At 39.9% G+C, this 23132-nt stretch overlaps 1 protein-coding gene across 21 annotated transcripts in view; it reads right to left on the bottom strand.

Annotated features, from left to right (window-relative positions):
* Positions 1-23132, bottom strand: part of akap13 (A-kinase anchoring protein 13) — a 149017-nt gene that overhangs the window by 57743 nt on the left and 68142 nt on the right. For all 21 annotated transcript variants that reach the window (XM_079809941.1, XM_079809948.1, XM_079809949.1 and 18 more), the window contains exons 6-8: positions 19195-19381; positions 16535-18872; positions 13228-13301 (exon numbers count right to left, since the gene is read on the bottom strand). In XM_079809941.1, the coding sequence (XP_079666067.1) occupies positions 13228-13301; positions 16535-18872; positions 19195-19381 (2599 nt within the window). The remainder of the gene's footprint in view (positions 1-13227; positions 13302-16534; positions 18873-19194; positions 19382-23132) is intronic.

Genomic DNA, 23132 nt, shown 5'->3' with positions numbered 1-23132 from the left:
TGAATGGAGATAAACAGGCAGTGAAGCAAGGCTGCACCAATCCACTTATCAAGAGCCAATAATCGAGGGGTCAGACTGTGGAAGGGCCCTTTACGTGTCTGACTGTGACCTTCACTGATACAGTACCAGACCAGCCACTAAATATACAACCTCCAACATACTGACAGCATTCCAGTCAGCGTCCCTACTGTTCCCACACACACAATATCTAAATTAGGACAGGCAGTAGACTACTATTGTTTTTATAAAGGTTTTGCATTTTTAGATAATGCCTATATAAAGCATCAGAATTTTAAGAATGAAATGCATCCTATTTGTAAATCATTGGGGAATCATGTCCCAAAAATACGTTTTGTTGTGTGCTGTCAAATCGATTAATCGCAAATAGTTGCATCCAAAATAAAAGTGTTTACATAATACATGTGTGTATTGTGTATAATTATTACGTATATATATATATATATATATATATATATATATATATATATATATATATATATATATATATATATATATATATATATATATATATATATATATATATATATATATATATATATACATACACATATATATATAGACATACATACATACACACTCATTCATGAATATATTAAATATATATATATATATATTACGTAAACACAAACTTTTATTTTGTATGCGATTAATATATTAATATATATATATATATATCCCCATTATATAAACACAAACGTTCATGTTATAGGTGATTAATTGCAATTCATCGATTTTACAGCCCTACCCTAAAATGTAGCTATGAACATTGCTTTGAAAATATGAACAATGCTTTGATTCTAAATCCATATAAATATGAACAATGGCCTGAAAAGTCACAGTTTTCAAAGTTTAACAATTATCTTACTAGTAAATAATTTTTTTCCGTACTTAGAAATAATTATGTCCCCGAAAGGAGGTTGTGTCACATTTTTCTAACTTCTGGGGACCCATTTGTCTCTAAAATATAGATATGAAACTTACACATTGCTTTCAAACTAAAGAAATAAATACCTGTAAATATGAAATATGGACTGAGAATTCACAGGTTTCAATGTTTGTTTAGCAACAAACGTAAGGGTGAAAAAACTCAATGCGAAATTGTTACGAAATTCAAATTCCAGCATGTCTAGAACAAAACATCAAACCTTAGAGCTAATAGAGAACAGTGGCCTGAAATTGGAAAGCAGGCCTCAACGTTCCACATCCAGAAATGCACTCCACCCAAGCCAAGCAGCAAAAATCCACAGTTCTCATGCGCACACACCCCTTCGACTCAACGTGAGCGAGATCTCTGGCATCTCAACAACGCTCCCGGCCAATTCTAATCAATGCAATGTGACGGCACACGCAACTGTCAACAAGGCAATCTGCAAAATTTACAGACAACACCAGCAAACAATAATTTTTCACAGACTTTCGAAAGGAACTCGAACACTGCTACTAGTTTTCTGCTTCATACCTTAATCAAAACCACATCCACGGACCTCTCGCCCTTTGCGCACAGGCTGTACCTTCGCCGGTGTCGCTCGTACATCTTTTCCAGGGGTGAAGCGTCAAGGAGGAGAAGAAAGTGCCGTTATAGTCCAACATGAAGCTCGAGACTTGTGGAGTTCCTAGTCAAGCTTTGGGAAAAATGAGCAACTCTCTGCACATCTGCACCATGAACCAACCCCGTTCTCACTCTCCCTCCCTCCCTCCATTCTTCACACACTTCTTTCTCCCCTCCCTCTCTCCTTTTCCCTTCTGCACACTCCCTCTCTTTTTCTGTCGCTGGCTTTCCTTCTGCTCCCACTGTTTTTTTGGTTGTGTTTTTTTTACTGACTCACCCAATCGCAGCTGCTCTTTTCCGTCCCCCCTTTGCTCTTTCAATGCCTCTCGTATCATCAATTTTCGGAGCAGAAAGCCTCACGTCTTTCCCAATGAGCATCACAGTGTGGTTGAACTCTGATCGGTTAATTGTGACAAAAAAAGACGAGGTTGTCACACATATTCGAAAGTATTAATCAGAGCAACATTTTCAGAGGGGTTTCATCCTTCAAACTGTTTGGAGAACAGTGGGGTGAGATTCCCAGGCTCCACCCAGAAAGATAAGGCTTTTCATCCATTCAAACAATCTATCAGAAAGGTTGTCATGGCAGAAGATAATAAAAAGTTGGTCTACACTGTTCGCAATTCAAACCAGAAGGATAAAGTGTGGTAATTTAGCTTTGCATTGGACGCAAGGGACCCTCGATCACTGCATCTGTAAAGAACCAACAACCGACTAACAGCTGGAGTCATGGCAACCCTTTCAAATGGCGAGAATGATGAAAGGCCAGACCGCGGTCTGATGAGATTCACTGGGAATTTAATGCAATTGAGGCGGTGCAAGAAACTCAGATTGGACTTCTGGAAAGAATCATTCAGCACAAAAACTCCAGAGATAGGAGTTCACATGCAAATACAAAGGTTGCTATCGTTAACTAAAACTATTCAAATTTGTTTATGTTAACTGAAATCAAGCTAATTATATATATATAATATATATAATATATATATATATATATATATATATATATATATATTTTTTTTTTTTTAAATTACGATGAAAACTTAAAAACTGAAACTTGCCTTGGCAATTATCTGAAATAGTACCAATATTACTAAATCAACAAGTGAAAAAAAAAAATATATATAAATATAATAAAACTAATGAAAACGACAAAAATCACAAAATTTCTAAATTAAAATGGGTGAAAAATATAAAAATAAAACAATTTTAAAATAAATAAATAAATTAGTGCTGTCAAATCTATTAATCATGATTATATTTTATTTATAAAATATTGTATAATGTGTGTATATACATATAATATGCATGTATATGTATGCAAGTCTAATAGATTATGTGATATATACATACATATATACATACATATATACATATACATATACATATACATATACATATACACATATATATATATATATATATACACACACACATACATACATATATATACACACACACACACACACATATATATATACACATACATACATACATACACACACATATGTGTTGATGTGATTAATCAATTTGACAGCAATAAAATTAAGTAAATTAGAATATAAATAATAGTAAAATAACTGCCATCGTTTCTACGAAATCAATGCACAATATACAATCGCTTCGTAATCATAAAGAGAAATTTAAGTATTGCATTGCTAAAGACTGTGAACTTCATAATGGGTGGTAGCGTTATGACAAGTGAAGCCTGTTTTTGTCCCGATGCATGCATGCCGAATTGCAATGTTTTTCCACTTTTGCTTGGGAGTTTCCATCCACCATAAAGTATAATGAGGGTGACACAGTGTGTGTGTATATAATTTTTTATACAAAAACACACAAGACAGTCACACAGACACACCTTGAGGACAAAAAAAACCCACCTTCAATTAAAGTCTCATAGATTATTCCATGTTTAGCATGACGTTCCTAACTTGTACTTAGGAGAAACAGATATTCAGTTTACTGGTGTAGGTTGTCCTGACGCAGTCAGTTTGGTCTTTACTGTGTGTTGTGCGTTTGCATGTGTGCATGTGATTATCCAGTGGAGGAGGGGATAGAAGAAACAAGGGCTCTTTGTGGGGATTCCGGCGCATGTTATCTCTGTGTTTCACTCAAGACCACTCATCCAACACAAACTATGATTTGAAGGAATTGTTTGATTAAAAAACTAAGATATGAAATTGTTGTTACCCTCATGTCTGTTCTGTGGAATACAATAATGTCATTGATGCAAAAACACACCATACAAGTGGCCCGTATGATTTGAGCGCATTACTCTGCAATAGTTGAGTGCAAGAGTCTTCTGAAATCATAAGATAAGCTTCATGCTGACAATACTGACATTCATGAAAGCAGCAGCGATATATAATTCATGAATGAATAATTCCTTTGAGTCAGATCTTTAAATGAATCGGCTGATCCAATCAACACAATAAGTCTGAATGTTTCCTTCACAAAGCTGACTGACCCTCTTCTCGTATTCTCAAACTCGATGACTTGATCCGGTAACAATAATTAACAGCTCACTGGAGGAAAATATTAGCAGTGAATATATAAAAGTTAGCATGAAATGGAAACGGAAAACCTATGTTAACCTATGTATGTTATTGATCTTTTGTGAAGGATTCATCCATACATTCAAGATTCAAGATTCAAGATTCAAGAGTTTTATTTGTCACATACACAGTTATATACACAATATACAACTGGCAGTGAAATGTAAACAGGTCCGCTCCATGGACAGTGCAAATAACAGTTACAAGAAATTAAATAGAAATAGAATAAAATTAGAATAAAAAGTATTAACATAAGTAGAATTATAAATAAATCAAGTTAAGATAAAAATAGGAAATAAGATAAAAATAAAAATATAAAAAATATGTGGATATGATAAGTGAGATAAACTGTAGACTTAAAAATAAGTGGTTAACATAAAATATATAATATGTATATATAAAGAAGTATAATGTGCAAGGTTTATTACAGGTTGTTACGCAGTAACAATAGGGACGTAAAGTGCAGTGCAATTGCAGTATGTGGATGTTAATGTTAAAAGACTGGATGTTTATGTGTGTGCGGGGGTGAAGTGAGTCACGTGACTGAGTTCAGGAGTCTGATGGCCTGGGGGAAGAAACTCCTCCTGAGTCTTTCAGTCTTTGCCATCAGGCTACGGAAGCGCTTACCAGATGGCAGCAGGGTGAAGTGAGAGTTTGCAGGGTGATTAATGTCTCTGATGATTTTAGTAGCTCTACCTCTGCAGCGTTTGGTGAAGATGTCCTGCAGAGACGGGAGAGCTGAGCCTGAGATGCGCTCGGATAAGCGCACCACTCTTTGCAGGGCTTTGCAGTCGTGACTGGTGCTGTTCCCGTACCACGCTGTGATGCACTGAGTCAGGACACTTTCTATCGCCCCTCGATAGAAAGTTTTCAGGATGGCTGGTGAAACCCTGAATTTCCTCAGCTGGCGCAGGTGGTACAGTCTTTGCCTGGCTTTTTTCACCTGTGTCTGGATGTGTGTAGTCCAGGTCAGATCCTCGGAGATGTTCACACCCAGGTATTTGAAGCTGCTCACTCTCTCTACCGGTGTCCCGCTGATCATGAGAGGGGAGTATGACCGATGCTGTCTCTTCCTGAAGTCCACAATCAGTTCTTTGGTCTTGTTAACATTCAGAGAGAGACAGTTGTCCTGGCACCATGATGTCAGTTGCTCCACTTCGTCCAAGTATGCCGTCTCATTGTTGTTGGAGATGAGACCCAGGACAACAGTATCATCAGCAAACTTGATGATAGAGGTGGAGCTGTGTGTGGACAAACAGTCATGGGTGTAGAGAGAGTAGAGCAGGGGACTCAGCACACAGCCCTGTGGAGCTCCAACACTCAGGGTGATGGAGGTGGAGGTGAACTGGCCTACTCTCACCGCCTGGGGTCTGCCAGTGAGGAAATCTTCAATCCAGAGGCAGAGAGAAGAATTCAGGCCTAGATCCAGGAGTTTGTGTGTTAGCTTAATGGGAACTATGGTGTTAAAGGCTGAGCTATAGTCAATAAATAGCAGCCTGACATAGTTCCCACTTTTGCTGTCGATGTGAGTGAGGCAGGAGTGAAGGACGTGAGAAATGGCATCTTCAGTCGATCTATTGGGACGATAGGCAAACTGAAGAGGGTCCAAAGTGTCAGGAATGGAGGAGCAAATGTTGTTTTTAATGAGTCTCTCAAAGACCTTCATGACTAAAGATGTGAGAGCCACTGGACGATAGTCATTTAGGCAAGAGGGTTTACTGATCTTAGGTACAGGGATGATGGAGGATCGTTTGAAGGAGGTGGGGACAACAGATGTAGCAAGGGACTCGTTGAATATGGATGTAAAGAGCCCTGCGAGCTGATCAGCACAGGACCGCAGAACACGACCTGAAATACCATCCGGCCCAGCAGCTTTCCTGACATCCACACGTTTGAGTGCCCTCCGAACCTCGTCCTCCGAGACAGAGATCACGTGACCGTTGCTGCTCTGAGGGACTCTCTCTGACGCGTCACTCGCCGGAGTCGCGCTGCCGCGATTACCATCAAAGCGAGCGTAGAAAGAGTTTAACTCGTTCACCAGTAACGGATCAGCTCTCACCTCTGCAGAGGATTTAGTTCCAAAAGCACAGATGGTTCTCAGTCCCTGCCACATCCGCCGGGAGTCGTTGAGTTGGAAATGAGATTCCACTCTGTCTTTATAGCGGAGTTTTGCGGCTTTAACGGCGCGCCGGAGGGCGTAACATGAAGCTTTGTACTCCCTCATATCCCCCGTTAGGAGACCGGCATTGTAAGCGGTGGTGCGCGAGTTTACTGCAGTGCGAATTGAACTGTCCACCCACGGTTTCTGATTAGGGAAGGACGTTATAGTTATTGTTTGTGTGGCTTGCTCTGTCAGTGTGTTAATAAAGCAGAGCGCCACTTCTGTGAACTCGCTGACGTCTTCAGAACTCGCGCGGAACATGTCCCAGTCGACGTCATCAAGAGCTGCCTGTAGCGTGATCTCTGAATGGGATGACCAGCGTTTGACTTCCCTCCTCACCGGGGGCTCTTGAACGAGACTTTGTTTATATTCCGGTGTGAGGAAAATGGCGGCATGGTCCGATTTGCCAAAAGCTGGCTGTGAACGAGCTTTGTAGGCGTTCTTAAACGGAGAGTAGCAATGATCCAGTGTGTTTGCTCCTCGTGTGGGACAGGAGACATGCTGGTGAAAGTTTGGCAATACTTTCTTTAGGTTTGCTTTGTTAAAATCACCCGCGACGATGAAAGCAGCGTCGGGGTGTTTGTTTATGAAGCCGCTGGTCACATCATGGAGGGCAGATAAAGCCAGCCCCGTGTCTGCTTGTGGTGGAATATAAACGGCAGTGGAGATGACCGAGGAAAACTCCCTCGGTAGGTAGAAAGGCCGGCACATGATAGTTAAATGTTCCAAGTGAGGCGAGCAGGATCGCGAAAGAATGGAGATGTTCCTAGGATCGCACCATTTCTTGTTTATCATGAAACACACTCCACCGCCTTTAGATTTCCCGGCCTCGGCTGTTCTGTCCATCCGAAAAACAGAGAAGTTCTCGGACGGCGTCACGGCTGTATCCGGGACCGCTGGCGTGAGCCATGTTTCGGACAGACAATAGATGTTGCAGTCTCTCATGTCCCGTTGAAAACTTATCCTGGCTCTAAGATCGTCCATCTTATTCTCCAAGGATTGGACATTTGCGAGCAAAATGCTCGGGAGAGGAGGACTGAATGCTCTTTTTCTCAGTCTGTTGCGGATCCCAGCGCGTTTCCCGCGGTGTTTTTTGAATCTTCGCCGTCGACTCGAGTGGCCATTGTTCAACTCGGCGTCCCGGCGAATCTCAGATGGAAGATTGGAGAAAGTGTCCTGAAACAGGTCAGTGTAGCGGTAACCAATTTCCAGAAGTGTTTTGTTGTCGTAACAGATCAAAGCAGATGATCCGTTGGAAAAAATAGAGAGTAAAAGAGAGTAGAATAATAAATAAAAGCAAAGTCTTAGCGGAGCGACCTGAACGGCGACCGAGCACGGCGGCGCCATCTTGGTTATTCCTACACTACATACATACACTATATTCCTACACTACATACATACACTATATTGCCAAAACTATTGGGACACCCCTCCAAATCATTGAATTCAGGTGTTCCAATCACTTCCATGGCCACAGGTGTATAAAATCAAGCACCTAGGCATGCAGACGCTTCTACAAACATTTGTGAAAGAATGGGTCGCTCTCAGGAGCTCAGTGAATTCAAGCGTGCTACCGTGATAGGTTGCCACCTATGCAATACGTCCAAATTTCCTCACTACTAAATATTCCACTGTCAACTGTTAGTGGTATTATAACAAAGTGGAAGCAATTGGGAAAAACAGCAACTCAGCCACAAAGTGGTAGGCCACGTAAAAGCACAAGCCGAGTCTGGGTTTGGCAGTTGCCAGGAGAACTGTACTTGCCTGGAGGGGGGAGTATGGTGTGGGGTTGTTTTTCAGGGGTTGGGTTTGGCCCCTTAGTTCCAGTGAAAGGAACTCGTAAAGCTTCAGCATACCAAGACATTTTGGACAATTTCATGCTCCCAACTTTGTGGGAACAGTTTGGGGATGGCCCCCTTCCTGTTCCAACATGACTGTGCCCCAGCACACAAAGCAAAGTCCATAAAGACGTGGATGAGCGAGTTTGTGCAGGCCAGGCAAGTTCCTCCACACCAGAGTCCTGACCTCAACCTGATAGAACACCTTTGAGATGAATTAGAGCGGAGACTGCGAGCCAGGCCTTCTCGTCCAACATCAGTGCCTGACCTCACAAATACGCTTCTAGAAGAATGGTCAAAAATTCCCACAAACGCACTCATAAACCTTGTGGAAAGCCTTCCCAGAAGAGTTGAAGCTGTTATAGCTGCAAAGGGTGGGCCAACTCCATATTAAACCCTACGGATTAAGAATGGGATGTCATTAAAGCTCATGTGCATGTAAAGACAGACATCCCAAAACTTTTGGCAATATAGTGTATGTTTCCATCCATTCAGAAACCAATGAATTGAACCAAATCCTCATCATCCTACTTTTGTTTTTCATTTTCGATAATCCGTTTCAACAGGATGTAAGTTTCCATATGGAAGAAAAGATCTGGTGCTACCATTGTTACATCACGACTTTAAAGATTAGTCAGTTTGTCACACAAATCCTTGTGATTTCAGAAGAATATAGTGCACACATTATATTGACCAATTTTATAAGACATTATAAGGTGCTTTTGTTCAGTTTTATAAATGCCTTGAAATGACCAAATTCCTCCTTTTGTGTTCCACGGAAGAAAATCATACGTGTTTGAATTAGGGGTGCACCGATCCGACTTTTTCAGTCCCGATACCGATACCGATGCCTGGGCTTTGTGTATCTGTCGATACCCGATACCGATCCGATACTATTGTTGAATTAATAATAAACTGTATATCTTCCACCTTATACCTTCCTTGAAGAGACTAAAGGCACCAGACTTTACTAACTAAACATAACTAAGACAAAATAACAGATGAATGTAAAGTGTTGAATTCTTATTTATTTAAAAAACAATTGTGCTTTCAAATCTAAAATAGAATGTAATCAAACTTCTTTAAATAAATAAAATGTAGCAGTGGAAACAAAAAACAGTGTATTGGTCAAACATACAATAGTAATCTGACAGTTACCAAACATTTTTTACACTACAGATCATTGTTTTGGTATATAATCATATCAATATTAAAAAGTAGCATTACAAATTAACAAATAGTCTTAATTTTCTGCCATATGCAATTTAATAAAAATGATCAGCTAGCTAATAACAACTTTGTTCTGGTTTCACCTCCCTCCTGTCTAAATGATTGTAGGCTAGGCCTATTTATTTTACTACACATTGTCAACAGAAATAAGCTGAAATACTGTCGATAATTAAAAATAATTCTTACTACCCACTCTTGCTTAATTGGGTAAGCACTTGTGTTCTCATTTCAGATGCGTTCTGAGTAAATTAATTAACTGATTCATGAGTTCAGTGTTGGACAGATCAGTTGTTCTGGCCAGTCGTTAAAATGATTCTGTTCAAATGAGTCATCAGGTCACGAATCGGACATTAGCAGACGCGTTGTGTGTGAATCCCGTCTGTAAGAACATCGCGAAAGATGTCAACACAAAGAAAACACTTCATAACTGAATAAAATTTGTCTCCCGTTTATTGAAAGTATGCTTTATGTCAGCTGGTAAGAGAAGAGGCAATGTTTTTTGAGCGCAATTCACAACCAGCGAGATTTCAAGGACAAATTTGTCCGAATGTGTCACGTGCAACATGGTTTCGGTCTTCCGACCTTTTGATTTGGATTAATATGTGAAATATGAGAGAGCTAACGCTGATTATTTTGAAGACCCAGAGAGCGCGCACGGGGGAGGAATTCTCAGATCGGTCTCTCTGTCACTCAGTCACGAGCGCAGAATCTGTTCTACATCGCTCGTAAATCACAATAACTCATCAAATTAGGCTTTGGCGGCCGTCAAAAAATGTTCAATGCAGGAAAAACCCTGACTTTGCAGTAATACCACCTCCCCTCGAAACATTTAAGTTACTTTGCAGACATTGCGAACTAGTTCGCGTGGCAAGCGTGAAATATCTCCTCCACACAGCCGAGTCTCTTCTAGCATGCGACACACGTGAAGCTGACGAATGACGTAGGTTCTGCTGCGACGGAAAAAAACACCTGGATCGGCTTGTGGATCTGTTCATTTTTCCGATCCCCGATCCAGCTATTTTGTCAGTATCGCGGCCGATATCCGATCCTAATATCGGATCGGTGCACCCCTAGTTTGAATCAACATGGGGGCAAGTAAATGACTTTTTGGATGAACTAACACTGGGAACGAGAGAACACGCAAAAGGAGGAAGAAATCGAGTGAGAACAATACAAAGGAGTGTATATGGATCCAGACCAGCCTCACTGGTGTCTTCAACCCTCCCACTCCACCAACACCAGCCCTTTGCTTTTCTTCAACATCACGCCATTCTTACACTTCACATTCCAGCGCTTGAGAGGCAGCCTTGTCCCTTTTTCCAACACACTACACATTGGATTTGTGTTTGCGTGCGTGTTTGGGAGTGTGCGCACTAAGGATCTGTTTCCCAGGGGCAGCTTGTGTGGTTTAATAGTTTAGATGTTTAGTGAAAAGGGAACTCTTTTAAGGGGGTTCCCACAATGCATCTGGCCTGCCACACAAGGACAGATGAAAAGAGCAGAGGAAAGAAAGAGAGAATAGGCAGCCCTCATGCTGCTGGTGGCATATTGAGACCACAGTCTGTGCATTTTGCCCTTGCTTCTCTCTCTGACACACGTAGACTACTAGACAGCTCAATGCACATCTGGAAGGAGTTATATTGCATCCTAACACAAGAGGGAGCCATAGCACTCTAGACACCACAGGATAAGCTAAAAACAACCAAACCACTTATCCATCACAAGAGCATGTACATTTTTTTAATTTCAACATGAACTCAAAACTAATCAATGTATGCCTCTACAGCATGTTTCTAGTCTTACAGTGAATGATTCAGTAGTGTAAGTACAAAAAAGTAGAAAAAAGGGACAACATATAATAATTACAGTCTCCTCTCTTAAATAGTCTCTTCAAAAATAACTTGGATATCACAATGCACAGTATTGGAAGCAAGGGCAATGACACATTAATGTAATAAATATGTGAAGAGGGAGCCTTTTTGATGTGGAAAAACACATATCAGTCATTTGTTAGCATAGCAAAATAGACTGAAAGGAGTATCAGATCCCATTTCCAATCAGCCTCCATAAATTAACTGACAGAAGCATTTGTATGACAAGTTAAAATTGCAAAAATCACTACGAAAATGATTCAAAACATTCATCTTAAAAATGTGTGCCAAGTTTAATACTGCCTAGCAAGCTCCGCTAATAAGAACCTAGCTTTCTTGTGATCTTGACTAGCAAGAGCAAAGTTAGCATGCTCTGTGAATGTGACCCCTGCTCTAATCTCAAGAGTCTCTTAAGATAGAATGTTCCAGAGTGTAATTTCTTTCAAATGCTGACAATAGTTCCACGAGCCCATGATGCAGTCCAAGTCTGCATGCCAGACGGCAGATAGGTGTAAAAGTGGCCTGTTTTCAGAGGCAACCTAGACAGAAGAAGCTAAGCTACCTCGACAAGAGAGGTCAGACAGGAGGGAGTAAAAATGATCAGACAATCATAACTAGGTCAATTATTACTACTTTCTAGTTCAAACAGGGCCTTGAATCAAATACAACTGGAAGAATGTAGCTAAAACAGGCTGTTGGTTTAGACATTGAGATTTAGCAATCTCTGTTAATATGAGGAAAAAAATCTTCAAGAGACTCATCAAGCTGAATGAATACCTATTAAGTCACTCAGCAATGTCACTTACAGGGGGAAAAAATTCCAAAACAACCAAAACAAAAAGAAGGCCAGCTTTTCCATTGCTTTAAGGCCAATTCACACCAAGAACAATAGCGATTAATTGAACAATAGCGATAATTATAAAAGATAACTATAGCAATAACTACATTAGCATCCACACCATCTGACATTCTGTTTATTATAAGCACGTGGCAGTTTTCCCTGTTGAAAAAAACAGCATAATCTGGTTAGGTATGTTTTGAAGCATGGCAGCTGGTTTGCGCTGGTCCTTAGCTGGTCATGAGCTGGTCAAGTGCTGGTCCTATGAAACTAGCTCCAGATCAGGACCAGCTTATAACCAGCTCAGGACCAGCTTAAACCAGCTCATGACCAACTAAGGACCAGCATAAACCAGCTCAAACCAGCTGCCATGGTTCACAACGTACCTAACCAGCATTTTACCAACCAAGGTTGTTGGACAACACTTTAAATACTTGAGCATTTTAAAGTCAGGTGGATTCTGATTGGCTGTTATTGTTCATCAGCTGGAGAAAAAAAATCATTCTGAAAGTGATTCCTCAACAATAATTTTAGATCGTATCAGATTCTCCATAACCAAATCGGGAGGAACAGGAAGCAACCAAAACAATATGGATTCCCACAGGACAATATAAACAAAGTTAGCAATATGCAGGATACTTTTAATCAGCGACTTCCAAAGAATGAAGATAAACATCTCACTTTATCACTCTTGCTGGCCTACATAAATGAGTTATCACATCTTGCCTTCCTCCCTCTCAGTATTCTCGCCACTGATATCATCCCTCTGACACACAACTGGGGAAAAAAGTGTTCAGGGTGATGTCATCTTTCCTCCATGAGAAAAGGACAGCACGCACACATAACCAGTGTGAGCTGCAGGGTGGCAGCGTTCCCATATCTGCCCATTTGACCTTACGGGGGACAGTTCAGCAGTTCCAACTCAGACCTGCGTCAGAAGACTTTCAGCAACCAGGCGGAAAAATCAGATTTACGACAGAAGGTCAGGTTGAATACATCCCTCAATATCTGGTCAGTGGAGCCTTTCGGGAAAACTACTACCGTCCTAACTACTGAGAATTCAGGGTGGCTGGAAGCAAAGTGACTCACACCAAGAGGTCTAAATGTTAATGATTTATTTATTGGATGGCAGGTTGAGGGTAATAGCCAAAGGATACTCACCACTTCGGAATTCGCTATGTCTGCTAAGGAGTCTTGGTGTCCATCCACCACATCCTCTGCTAAAGTGCTGTCATCTGTGAGGTGGAATCAAGGCAAAAGACATTTATAATTTGGAACTGAGAGAAGGATGAAGCACTTTTATTTTAAGCCATTTTGTGAAACTTGCTGTAGATGATGAAGCTAGTTTTTCATGTATGAACAACAAAATGTTTCATTTGAATAAGACCCCCAGTTTCAGGGAAATTCACACGCGTGACTTTTAACTGAAACTTGCAAAAATCAATAAGTCATTCATTAACTCAGCTGCTGATTCATGTCAGAGGACCGAACATTTCAGTGGCGTTTCAGGTTTATTTGTTTACTAAGAAATGAACAAATCATGATAAGACTGTTTAACTGACCACTCGGATACATTATTAACCCATACAGCAATATAGCATTTGATAAAAGGAAGCAGTACATTTATATTGTAATTGACAAACACACGGAGAACAGTTTTGGCAGATGTTGCGTTATTCAGCATGAGGGTGGTGCTTAAATGTTGATTGACAGGCTTTAAGTACACACAACACATGCATAGAACGCCATCTTAGAATGTAGTATTTATTGCCTCCAAATTTTTATAATCATTTTAAAATATAACAAGTTGTGGAGGAATTCCAGTGAGGAAAAGAAAGTCATGTCTATTCGCAAACATAAAAAACCCAAAAGAAATATATAAGGCTATTCACATGAGCATGTTCAATAATTTGATACGCAAGTCCACATAGGACGAACAGACATATCAACTAGTTACTGACCTGATGCAGACCAATATAAACATAGCTTAGTGTTGAAAAAAAATTTGGTACTGAAATTTTTTTTCGCTGTTGAACAGATTCTTAAACACCTCTAATTGGCCATTGTGTTCACACGCTCAACAGATGTCTCTGAATGGCCATTGTGTTCACACGCTTAAAGGGTTAGTTCACCCAAAAATGAAAATTATGTCATTAATGACTCACCCTCATGTCGTTCCACACCCGTAAGATCTCCGTTCATCTTCAGAACACAGTTTAAGATATTTTAGATTTAGTCCGAGAGCTTTCTGTTCCTCCATTGAAAATGTTTGTACGGTATACTGTCCATGTCCAGAAAGGTAACAAAAACATCATCAAAGTAGTCCACGTGACATTAGTGGGTTAGTTAGAACTTTTTGAAGGATCGAAAATAAATTTTGGAACAACTTTATTCAGCATCGTCTTCTCTTCCAGTTTATTGTCAATCCACGTTCACGACTCCGCAGTAACGCTGCTGACGTAAGACGCTGCTGATATGTGTCTGAGGGAGCTCGAGCGCACCAGATAACACGTCAGCAGCGTCTTACATCAGCAGCGTCACTGCGGAGTAATGAACGAGGCTTGACAACAAACCGAAAGAGAAGACAATGCTGAATAAATTCGTAGTTTTTGTTATTTTTGGACCAAAATGTATTTTCGATGCTTCAAAAAGTTCTAACTAACCCACTGATGTCACATGGACTACTCTGATAATGTTTTAGTTACCTTTCTGGACATGGATAGAATACGTACATAAATTTTCAATGGAGGGACAGAAAGCTCTCTAACTAAATCTAAAATATCTTAAACTGTGTTCCGAAGATGAACGGAGATCTTACCGGTGTGGAACGACATGAGGGTGAGTCATGAATGACATAATTTTCATTTTTGGGTGAACTAACCCTTTAACATATATGTCTGTGATTGGTTACAATGATCAACGCTCTTCACCGATCGCTTAGATACACATGAGAGCGTTTGAAAGCAGGCGTCTTTCAGTGGATCCCTAATTTATCCGCTGATAGACGCTACTTTCAAGCGCTCACATTTGTATCTGTGTAAGCGCTCTGTGAAGAGTGTCAAAGATGTCTATTTACAACATGTTTTTGAAGTGTTGATAATTGTAGCCAATCAGAGACATATACTGTATGTTGAACTTGTGAACACAACGGCCAATCAGAGGTGTTTATGAATCTGTTCAACAGCGCTCAAAATGCTAGAGAGAAACGCTGGTATCATTACATTTTAAAAATGTTAGTGCCGACTTGGTAACGAAGTCCGTACTTTTGACAACATTAAGCAGAAGCAGATCAATATCGCCTTGGTCTAGAGCGAGGTTTACGTAAGGTAAAGTGAAAATAAGCAGGGCAGTCTGAAATCTGCCCCAATGGCTCTAAATTAAACACACTGCAGTTCCATTTTTCACCACAGATTTACATTGGAAATTTGTGAGAGCTGGGGATGGCTCAGAGACCGGCTGCCCAGCTTAGTATCCTAATACATGCCTGCCAAAGCCATACGTTAAATTTGAATATATCCTGCTAAATTTACGACTTAAAATAGTCTAGAAAATCCAATGTTGCCGAATTCTGAACATATTTACAATTTATTATTAATTCATTTTATATAGATGTCTATGTATGGACAAATATTTTGGTGGGGCACTGCCAGCCTGCCCTAACAGATGAGCCCAAGCTGAAAGGAAGTGACTTATTCCTCCTATCCAACTGAGATCAGCGGCTCCATGAATGTGATATAAATAACACATACAGTAAGCAGCTATTAGTAGAACAATGCTGAATTCTCATCTATGTGGAAAAGAGCTGGGCGTCTACCTTGTGAAAAAAAGTATACAAGACAATCTTTCAACTGTTTTCATTCTATGATGTGAGACAAAGGTGACATCACCAGGTTGCCAGGATACATTGTGCTGCAAATACACATTGTCGTTTGCAAACACTCCCTATTAACACGGTTACCTGAATGACAAGAAAGGTTTTCCCTTCTGGATGGAAACCTAAACCACTGATCAATCAAAACCATACATGTATGTATGTATGTATGTATGTATGTATGTATGTATGTATGTATGTATATGTATATGTATATGTATATGTATGTATGTATGTATGTATGTATGTATGTATGTATATATATATATATATATATATATATATATATATATATATATATATATATATATATAGAATACAAGTAATCTGTAAGGCAAACACTATTGTATTCACATGCACACACAAAAGTATGTCGGAATACAGTAAAATTTAATTAGCTTCAAAATAGCTAAAATTAGCTTCAGTTGTGAACAACGTGATTAGAATTGGCATTGAAAAATAAACTTCATTTAGCAGCAGCACAAAGTTCCAAATCAATTCAAACAACTGTTCATAGTATGATTAATAGCATCAGGCTCCCTAAAATAAAGACAATCTATATCAGCATCAGCAGAGTGATAAATAACAATGCATTACCTGTAATTTGTTCCACATGCAGTTCCTCAACATGCTGGTGAAGAGTTTCACTGTGCTCCATCAAACTATCAAGAGTATCTTGATGTAATCCATTCAGGCTGTCAAGTGTGTCTGAAGGCTGCAGTTCCTCAGACAAATCATTGTCTATATCCACTGGGGAAGTGTGTTCCAAATCCTGGTGCAATCCACTATTAATATCCAAAGGGGAAGTAAGCTCAGCTGTTGAGGATGAGGCATTGAGTGGGTCAGACATGGAGGAGCTCTCCAGAGCAGAACCACTGGTGTTGTCCATGGGAGAGGATGGGCTGTCCCCAGAGACGGTCGTCTCACTCATTTCGGAAATCATGTCAACACATTTGTCCCCATCGGGAATTACACCATCAGCAAATGGACTCTCAGAAGATCTGCTGTCTTTGCTTTCTGTTAGGAGAGAGGCACAAGACGGGCCTAGGCCATTCACACATTCAACAATAGGTTCTGATGGTGTGTACGCACTCTCCTTGGAGGATTCTGGGAGCTGCACACTGGATTCAGCACAATCATTGTGTGTGATTTCCGATGGATCAGAGAGATCGCTGAGTGTTTCCTGTGAAGTGGCGTCAATTTCCCTTTCCTGTAGATGTTCCTCTGGAGCAACATCCTTAAAACCTGGTTCCCCTTGAAAAGCGGGCACTAGGACCGATGGTACCCCTGGCTCACAAATTTGATTTTCTTTCATGTTAAGTCCAGAATATTCCTCTGGAATTTGCTTCACCAGTTTGGACATAGAGTCTGGCTGAACAAATGTTTCAGATGCTTCTTCTCCTAACAGTGTTCCTACAATTATATCACCCCCAGAATGTTCAGAAGACTGTATTATGGACACATCCTGCTGTAAATTACTTCCAATAGAGACATCTGAGTCAACTGGCAGACAAGCTTCATCCGAAAGTTTTGATTTGTCATCTAACTCCGAGACAACAACGTCCTTGATTGATTCCGGATCTTCAATGAGCTCTTTAGGGTCTTGTATCATCTCATTAGGGGCTACCTCCTCTTTGCTTTCACCAAGTAGAGACCCTTCAATCTGGCAAGGTGAAACCTCAGCAGTGATGTCAACAGAAACCCCTACTGTTGCATTAATGTCACAAGCGGAGTCATTTAACAAAATCTCCTGACAGTCTGATGCAGTTTCTGAAGGTTGTGTGACTTGAGGAGGCTGTTGGAAACTTTCTGCCGTCTCAGACAAGGGATCCACAGCTGGACCTTCATAATAGGAAGTCTCAGGAACGGGTGAGAGTCCTCGTCGACCATTATGCACCGGTCCTGGTGCCATGTTTGGCCGGAGACTTAACGATACCAAATGATCTCCCTCTAAAATGCTAAATACAGAGTTCTGCTTTATGCTAACGTCATCCTCAACCAAACCAGAAACTGACTCAGTGTTGCCTTTGGTGTGTTCGCTAAGATTTCCTGTCTCTGTTTCTAGGTGACCATGTGGCTTGTCAACACCATCAGAAATAACGGTTTCATCGTTTCGTACAGGCGAGGTAACGTCTGAATTTACCTGGATTAAAGTCAATTTAGCTTCATCTGTCCTCGTCGAGCATTCTGTAGGCAGCTTGGATTCGATCTCGTCGCCGTGCTGACCGCTTTCCTCTGGATTACGGGAAGAAAGTGCTGAAGAGTTTAAGCCTATTTCCTGGCTGCTACTTGTCTCCCCTTCCCTTTCCTCTGGTAAGTCCCCTCGCCAACTAAGATCTGTACTCCCCTCGCTCTCCTCCTCTCTTTGTGAAGGCTGACTAGTTTCCGTGGGGAGGAGACCCTGAGATTGTGCGTGGCCCATGTCTTGGGACTCAAGGTTGCCAGATTGAGCGTTATAGTCTGTTTCAGTCTCTGAACTCCTCTGGCAAGTCTCCTGCTCTTCTTGGTTCCCTTTATCAGGCTGTGAAGCAGCCCCCTGCTTGGCACTGATTACGCAGAGCTCTATATCAGCTTCCTCCCGCTGATTTCCACAGGAAGGGGCACTGAAAGTCACAGAATCGCTTTCTACCCGCCGCTGCACACAGTCAGTCTTATCTGAAGCCCTCCCAGTATCCCCTACAGCTGGCAGTTCAGGCTCCACCTCCACGTCCTGCGATTGGACATGATCTCCTGTGCCATTCTGACGAAGACACAATCCATCCTCAATGGCAGAGCTGTTTAAAAGTGATTGGCAGGTTTCTTCTTGTTCAGAGTTAGATTCCTGATGATCAGGCTCCAGTGAGTTGGGCGGTAGGCAGTCAGCAGTTTCTGTGCTATCACTTGAGTCTCTGTTAAGAATCAGCAGTGCTGGCTTATGCTGTGTCAGAGGATCTTCCTGAATAAACAAAGTTCAAAAATAGCTATTAAATAAAGCAGAATGCCTTATACAGTCCTCATTAAAACTGACATTAAACATTCACCCAGAGAAAGCGAGCAAGGGTGCGTGCACAGAGAGCGAGAGAGACGGTTTAGTCTGTGATCTGCATTTAGTCACTTCCTTTAGTCATAGATAGCTACCTCCTGCAGAGTTCTAGCACAAAAGCAAACAAACCCTACTGATCGTACCCAGCTGGAAATATCACTGTGATCTTAAAGTGGCAGAGCAAGAAAATAAGACCCACCTACTGCCACGGAGGACTCTCAAATCACGGACTCACCTTCTGATGTGACTGAATGAGGCGTTGGAGTTCCTCCACATCACATTGAAGGCTAGGTGGGGGACTCCCTGGCACATCCTCCAGCGTCAGGGTGTAAGTGTTTATTTTGGGGTGGTGTCGCAGAACTCTGCCTTCTGGGCAACACCACTTGGACGCTTTTGTCTCCAACTCAGGCAAGTTGTCAACCCTGCCCAACACAAACATAGCAAACTTTGAGAACACCCAGTCTCGAGGCACTGAATCAGCAAGGCCACACCCAACACACCTACAGAGGATAGGATGTAATGCATAATACTGATTGTGGTTACCCATTGAACACAGAATGTCAAGTGTGAAAAATCACTCGTTTAAACAACATAAACTTAAAACAGGTTTACAGCCGTCATAATGATGCAGTGAGCAGGACAACAAGAATTTCATTGTTTCTTTAGGCATATGAAAAAAAACCACATCATTAGTGTAAAAACCTGTTTTGTTTTTATTCTTTTTTGCATGCGGAGAGAAAAAACAGCATGATTACATAAAAAAAAAGCGAAATTGACATTCCTGGTGGCAGTGTCAACAGCTGAACCTTACGTATCCTCTTCACATATTTGCCAATCTCTTATCGACATGGAAAAGAAGACCCACAAAGCTACTAGCTTTCAAAAGAAAAAATGTGCAACTGCTAGTGTTTTGTGTGCGCGAGTAGCTCAGATTGTCCCCCAGGGCCCTGACACACGGGTAACAACAGGAACTGTTTTCACCTACTCTGTATCTAAGGTCCAACAGGGTATCCATAGCAACCCAGTGACATCACTCACAGGAAACTAAAGAGTGCAAAGTGAAAAGGAGAAGCTCTTAAGGTCTTGTGGACCTGACAGGAATATTTTAGGCAGACTGAGCATTAGCCAAATGGCAGATGTGATGAAAGGCTGAACTCTTAAGAACTGGAGAGCTGAATGAATCGACTTAAATTAGTATCATCATAAGATAATATTTAGATATATAATGAAAAATATTATGCATTTTAAAGTATTCAAAATGCCTTATACACTTCATAATTAATTGCGCACTCAAAATGACTAACCACAGTTACTATACTTACTATTATACTTTATTACATTATTTTACTTACTTTTATAAAACATGATGACACATACAACTGAATGTTGATCATACATTATACCTTATACTCTTTAAAAGGTGGACTCATAAAGTAAGGTATTAGTGTAAAATGGGGTAAGATGCCCCACGGGGCAAGATTTGTTTTTCTCCTCATCAAAGGTGGCACTTTTGATGAATGGCTACACTATTTTTAATTCTGTCATTTCATTTGAATATCAACATTTGTGAGATTTAGTGTCTATTTGTTAATGAGGTTTTTGTGGACACAATGTTTATTAGATTTAAGGAGCATGTTATTTTTAAGTTAAAAGATAAAATTAGACCCTTGAGGTAAGTATTACATTTAATACTTATTGTAATTAATAGGGTTAATTATTATTTATTATTTCCATGAATTAGATACATGTACATGTCAGACATCTTTGCTTTCATTAAAACCTTTTTTGAGTGAAATCATTCGATTTGATTTCACAGTGTTTATACTGACATCTTCAATTAAATGATATGGTCATTTAAATATGTTAATATTCATATGCCTGTATATAAGTCTCATTTTACCTTTCAGATTCCGCTTTGTCTGTCAACAATTATTTAATTATTTAATATTTTAACTAAATTGTAAAAATAAAAATGTATATAATATTAGATTTAGTATTTTACATTAATGACACTTAAAAAATATATAAATATTAAAGCCACAATATGTAATTTTTCGCTGCTAGAGGTCGCTTATTCAAAAGAAAGACGTATCTTGATGACGCCTGGATTCGTGGATCTTTTATTATGCCTCAGACGACTGCTTCCACTTTTTCTGGTCATGCCTACGCAGTGCTGTTTTATCATATTAGATGCATTATTTGAGTGTGTTTGAGTGTGCTTCTCTGTGCGTTCGCTTTATGGCTACTATGAGACACTTGTTGCACACTGCAGTAAGCGAGATCGATATTAGGCATGGTAAAACATGGTACTCACGGTAAATCATGAAAACTAGACTTACACAATAAGACTAACTTTGTTGAGCTTTATAACAATGATTAGTTTTCTGCCGATGAATGTATCCAAACAGTTGCTCACCTGTCTAATAAAACACATAATATATTAAAGCGTCTCTGGTGTGTCCATGGTTTATACAAAATAAAACCAGAAATCAAGGGTAACACGGGTATGATGTCCTTGATATGCGACAAAGCATATGCCTGGTTAAAACTGTTTATTTCTCTGGATTAAAAAATTCTTGGAAACATTTGGGATACTGTAAGTACACAAGTTAACAAAATATATAAACATTGTATTAGTGGTTTTTGCATATTTTAATCCAAAAATCGTACATATTGTGTCTTTAATAAGAATGATATCAAGAGTCATTTATACATTCTCTAAAAGTTTATCCCCGGGGGCTTCTAACCCCAGGTAGGGGTCCAACTTACCCCTAATATTTTACATTTTGTGCAAATGTTCCTTTTTATTTCCTATAATAACACATTGGCTGATGCATCATCATCCAGCAAATGCTAAACTTATATCTAAATATGTTATAGTTTAAAACCAAATCCACATTCACATTCTAAAGGCAGCATCTTCCCCCATGTTACCCTATATTTTAATATATGATTACGTTTACAATTCAGCCATGAGAAAAGCACATCAAAATATCTTAGAGAAACCACCAATGAAATACCATGAACTTTGATGGAAAGATTTGGGGCAATGTCTAAGGGTGCGCTGTGGTTCAGTACACTTGCTTTAAATGAGGCACTAAACCAGAGCACTTAACGGCCTCCTATAACAGACTCTTGAATCCAGGGAACACAGTCTGGTCTCTCCTCTATGCTTCAGAATGCCTTGGTGCCCTGTTTCAGAACAGTCAAGTAGGGGAACATACTGTACAGTAGGGCTGCACGATTTTGAGAAAAAACCTAATTGCGGTTTTTCTGACAAATATTGCGATTGCGGTGCGATTTTCGATTTTTGCGTTCGATACTTTTAAGTGCATAAAACCTAAAATTATGAATAAAATATGTTGTTACCTTTACGGCACAGAGGGTTAAATAAACTACATACATAGTGATTGAGGTAATGAGATTGTTTGATGCTTCGTGATTATTAAATACCTGAACCTAAATACCAAAGAAAAAGACGACATAATGGAAATTAACTTAACCACTTGGTCATTTATTTTGTTTTTAAATTTAACAATCTTAAACACTGAAAAATAGAAAATGAATTCTTATTAGATTTAGATTTACAATTAGAAAAACAAAATAATTCTGTAGTCCACTGCAATTTACTGAACATGAAACTGTTATATTGCAGACATTTTAAAATAAATGACAATGACAATTAAAAACAACACCTTATCCAGCCTTCTGCAAGATAAGAAAGTGCAAAATCAGAAACTGTGTCAGAGTGCTACATTAAAGGTTTTTTACTATAAAACACCAACATTTTTAAGATGCTGGTATAGATTGGTAGTGTTTCCTCTGGATCTGGCCACGGCACGTCGACATATTTTACATTTAGCACTCTTTTGCTCCACGTCGTTCTTCGCGAATCCAAAATAAGTCCAAACAGCTGAACCACCCTTCTTGTTAAAGGTCCCGTTCTTCGTGTTTTTTTGAAGCTTTGATTGTGTTTACAGTGTGCAATATAACATGTGTTCATGTTTCGCGTGTAAAAAAACACAGTATTTTTCACACAATGTACTTATCTGTGTACCGCTGTTTCCACTGTCCTAAAAACGGCTGGTGATTTCCTCTTTCTATGAAGTCCCTCCTTCAGAAATACGTAACGAGTTCTGATTGTGCAAGCGCTTACCGTGTTGTAATTCGACC

The sequence above is a fragment of the Gobio gobio genome, assembly GCF_949357685.1.
Source record: "Gobio gobio genome assembly, chromosome: 25".
NCBI lineage: Eukaryota > Metazoa > Chordata > Actinopteri > Cypriniformes > Gobionidae > Gobio > Gobio gobio.
Note: the sequence above shows the minus strand (reverse complement) of the source record. Positions and strands in the feature narration are given on the sequence as shown.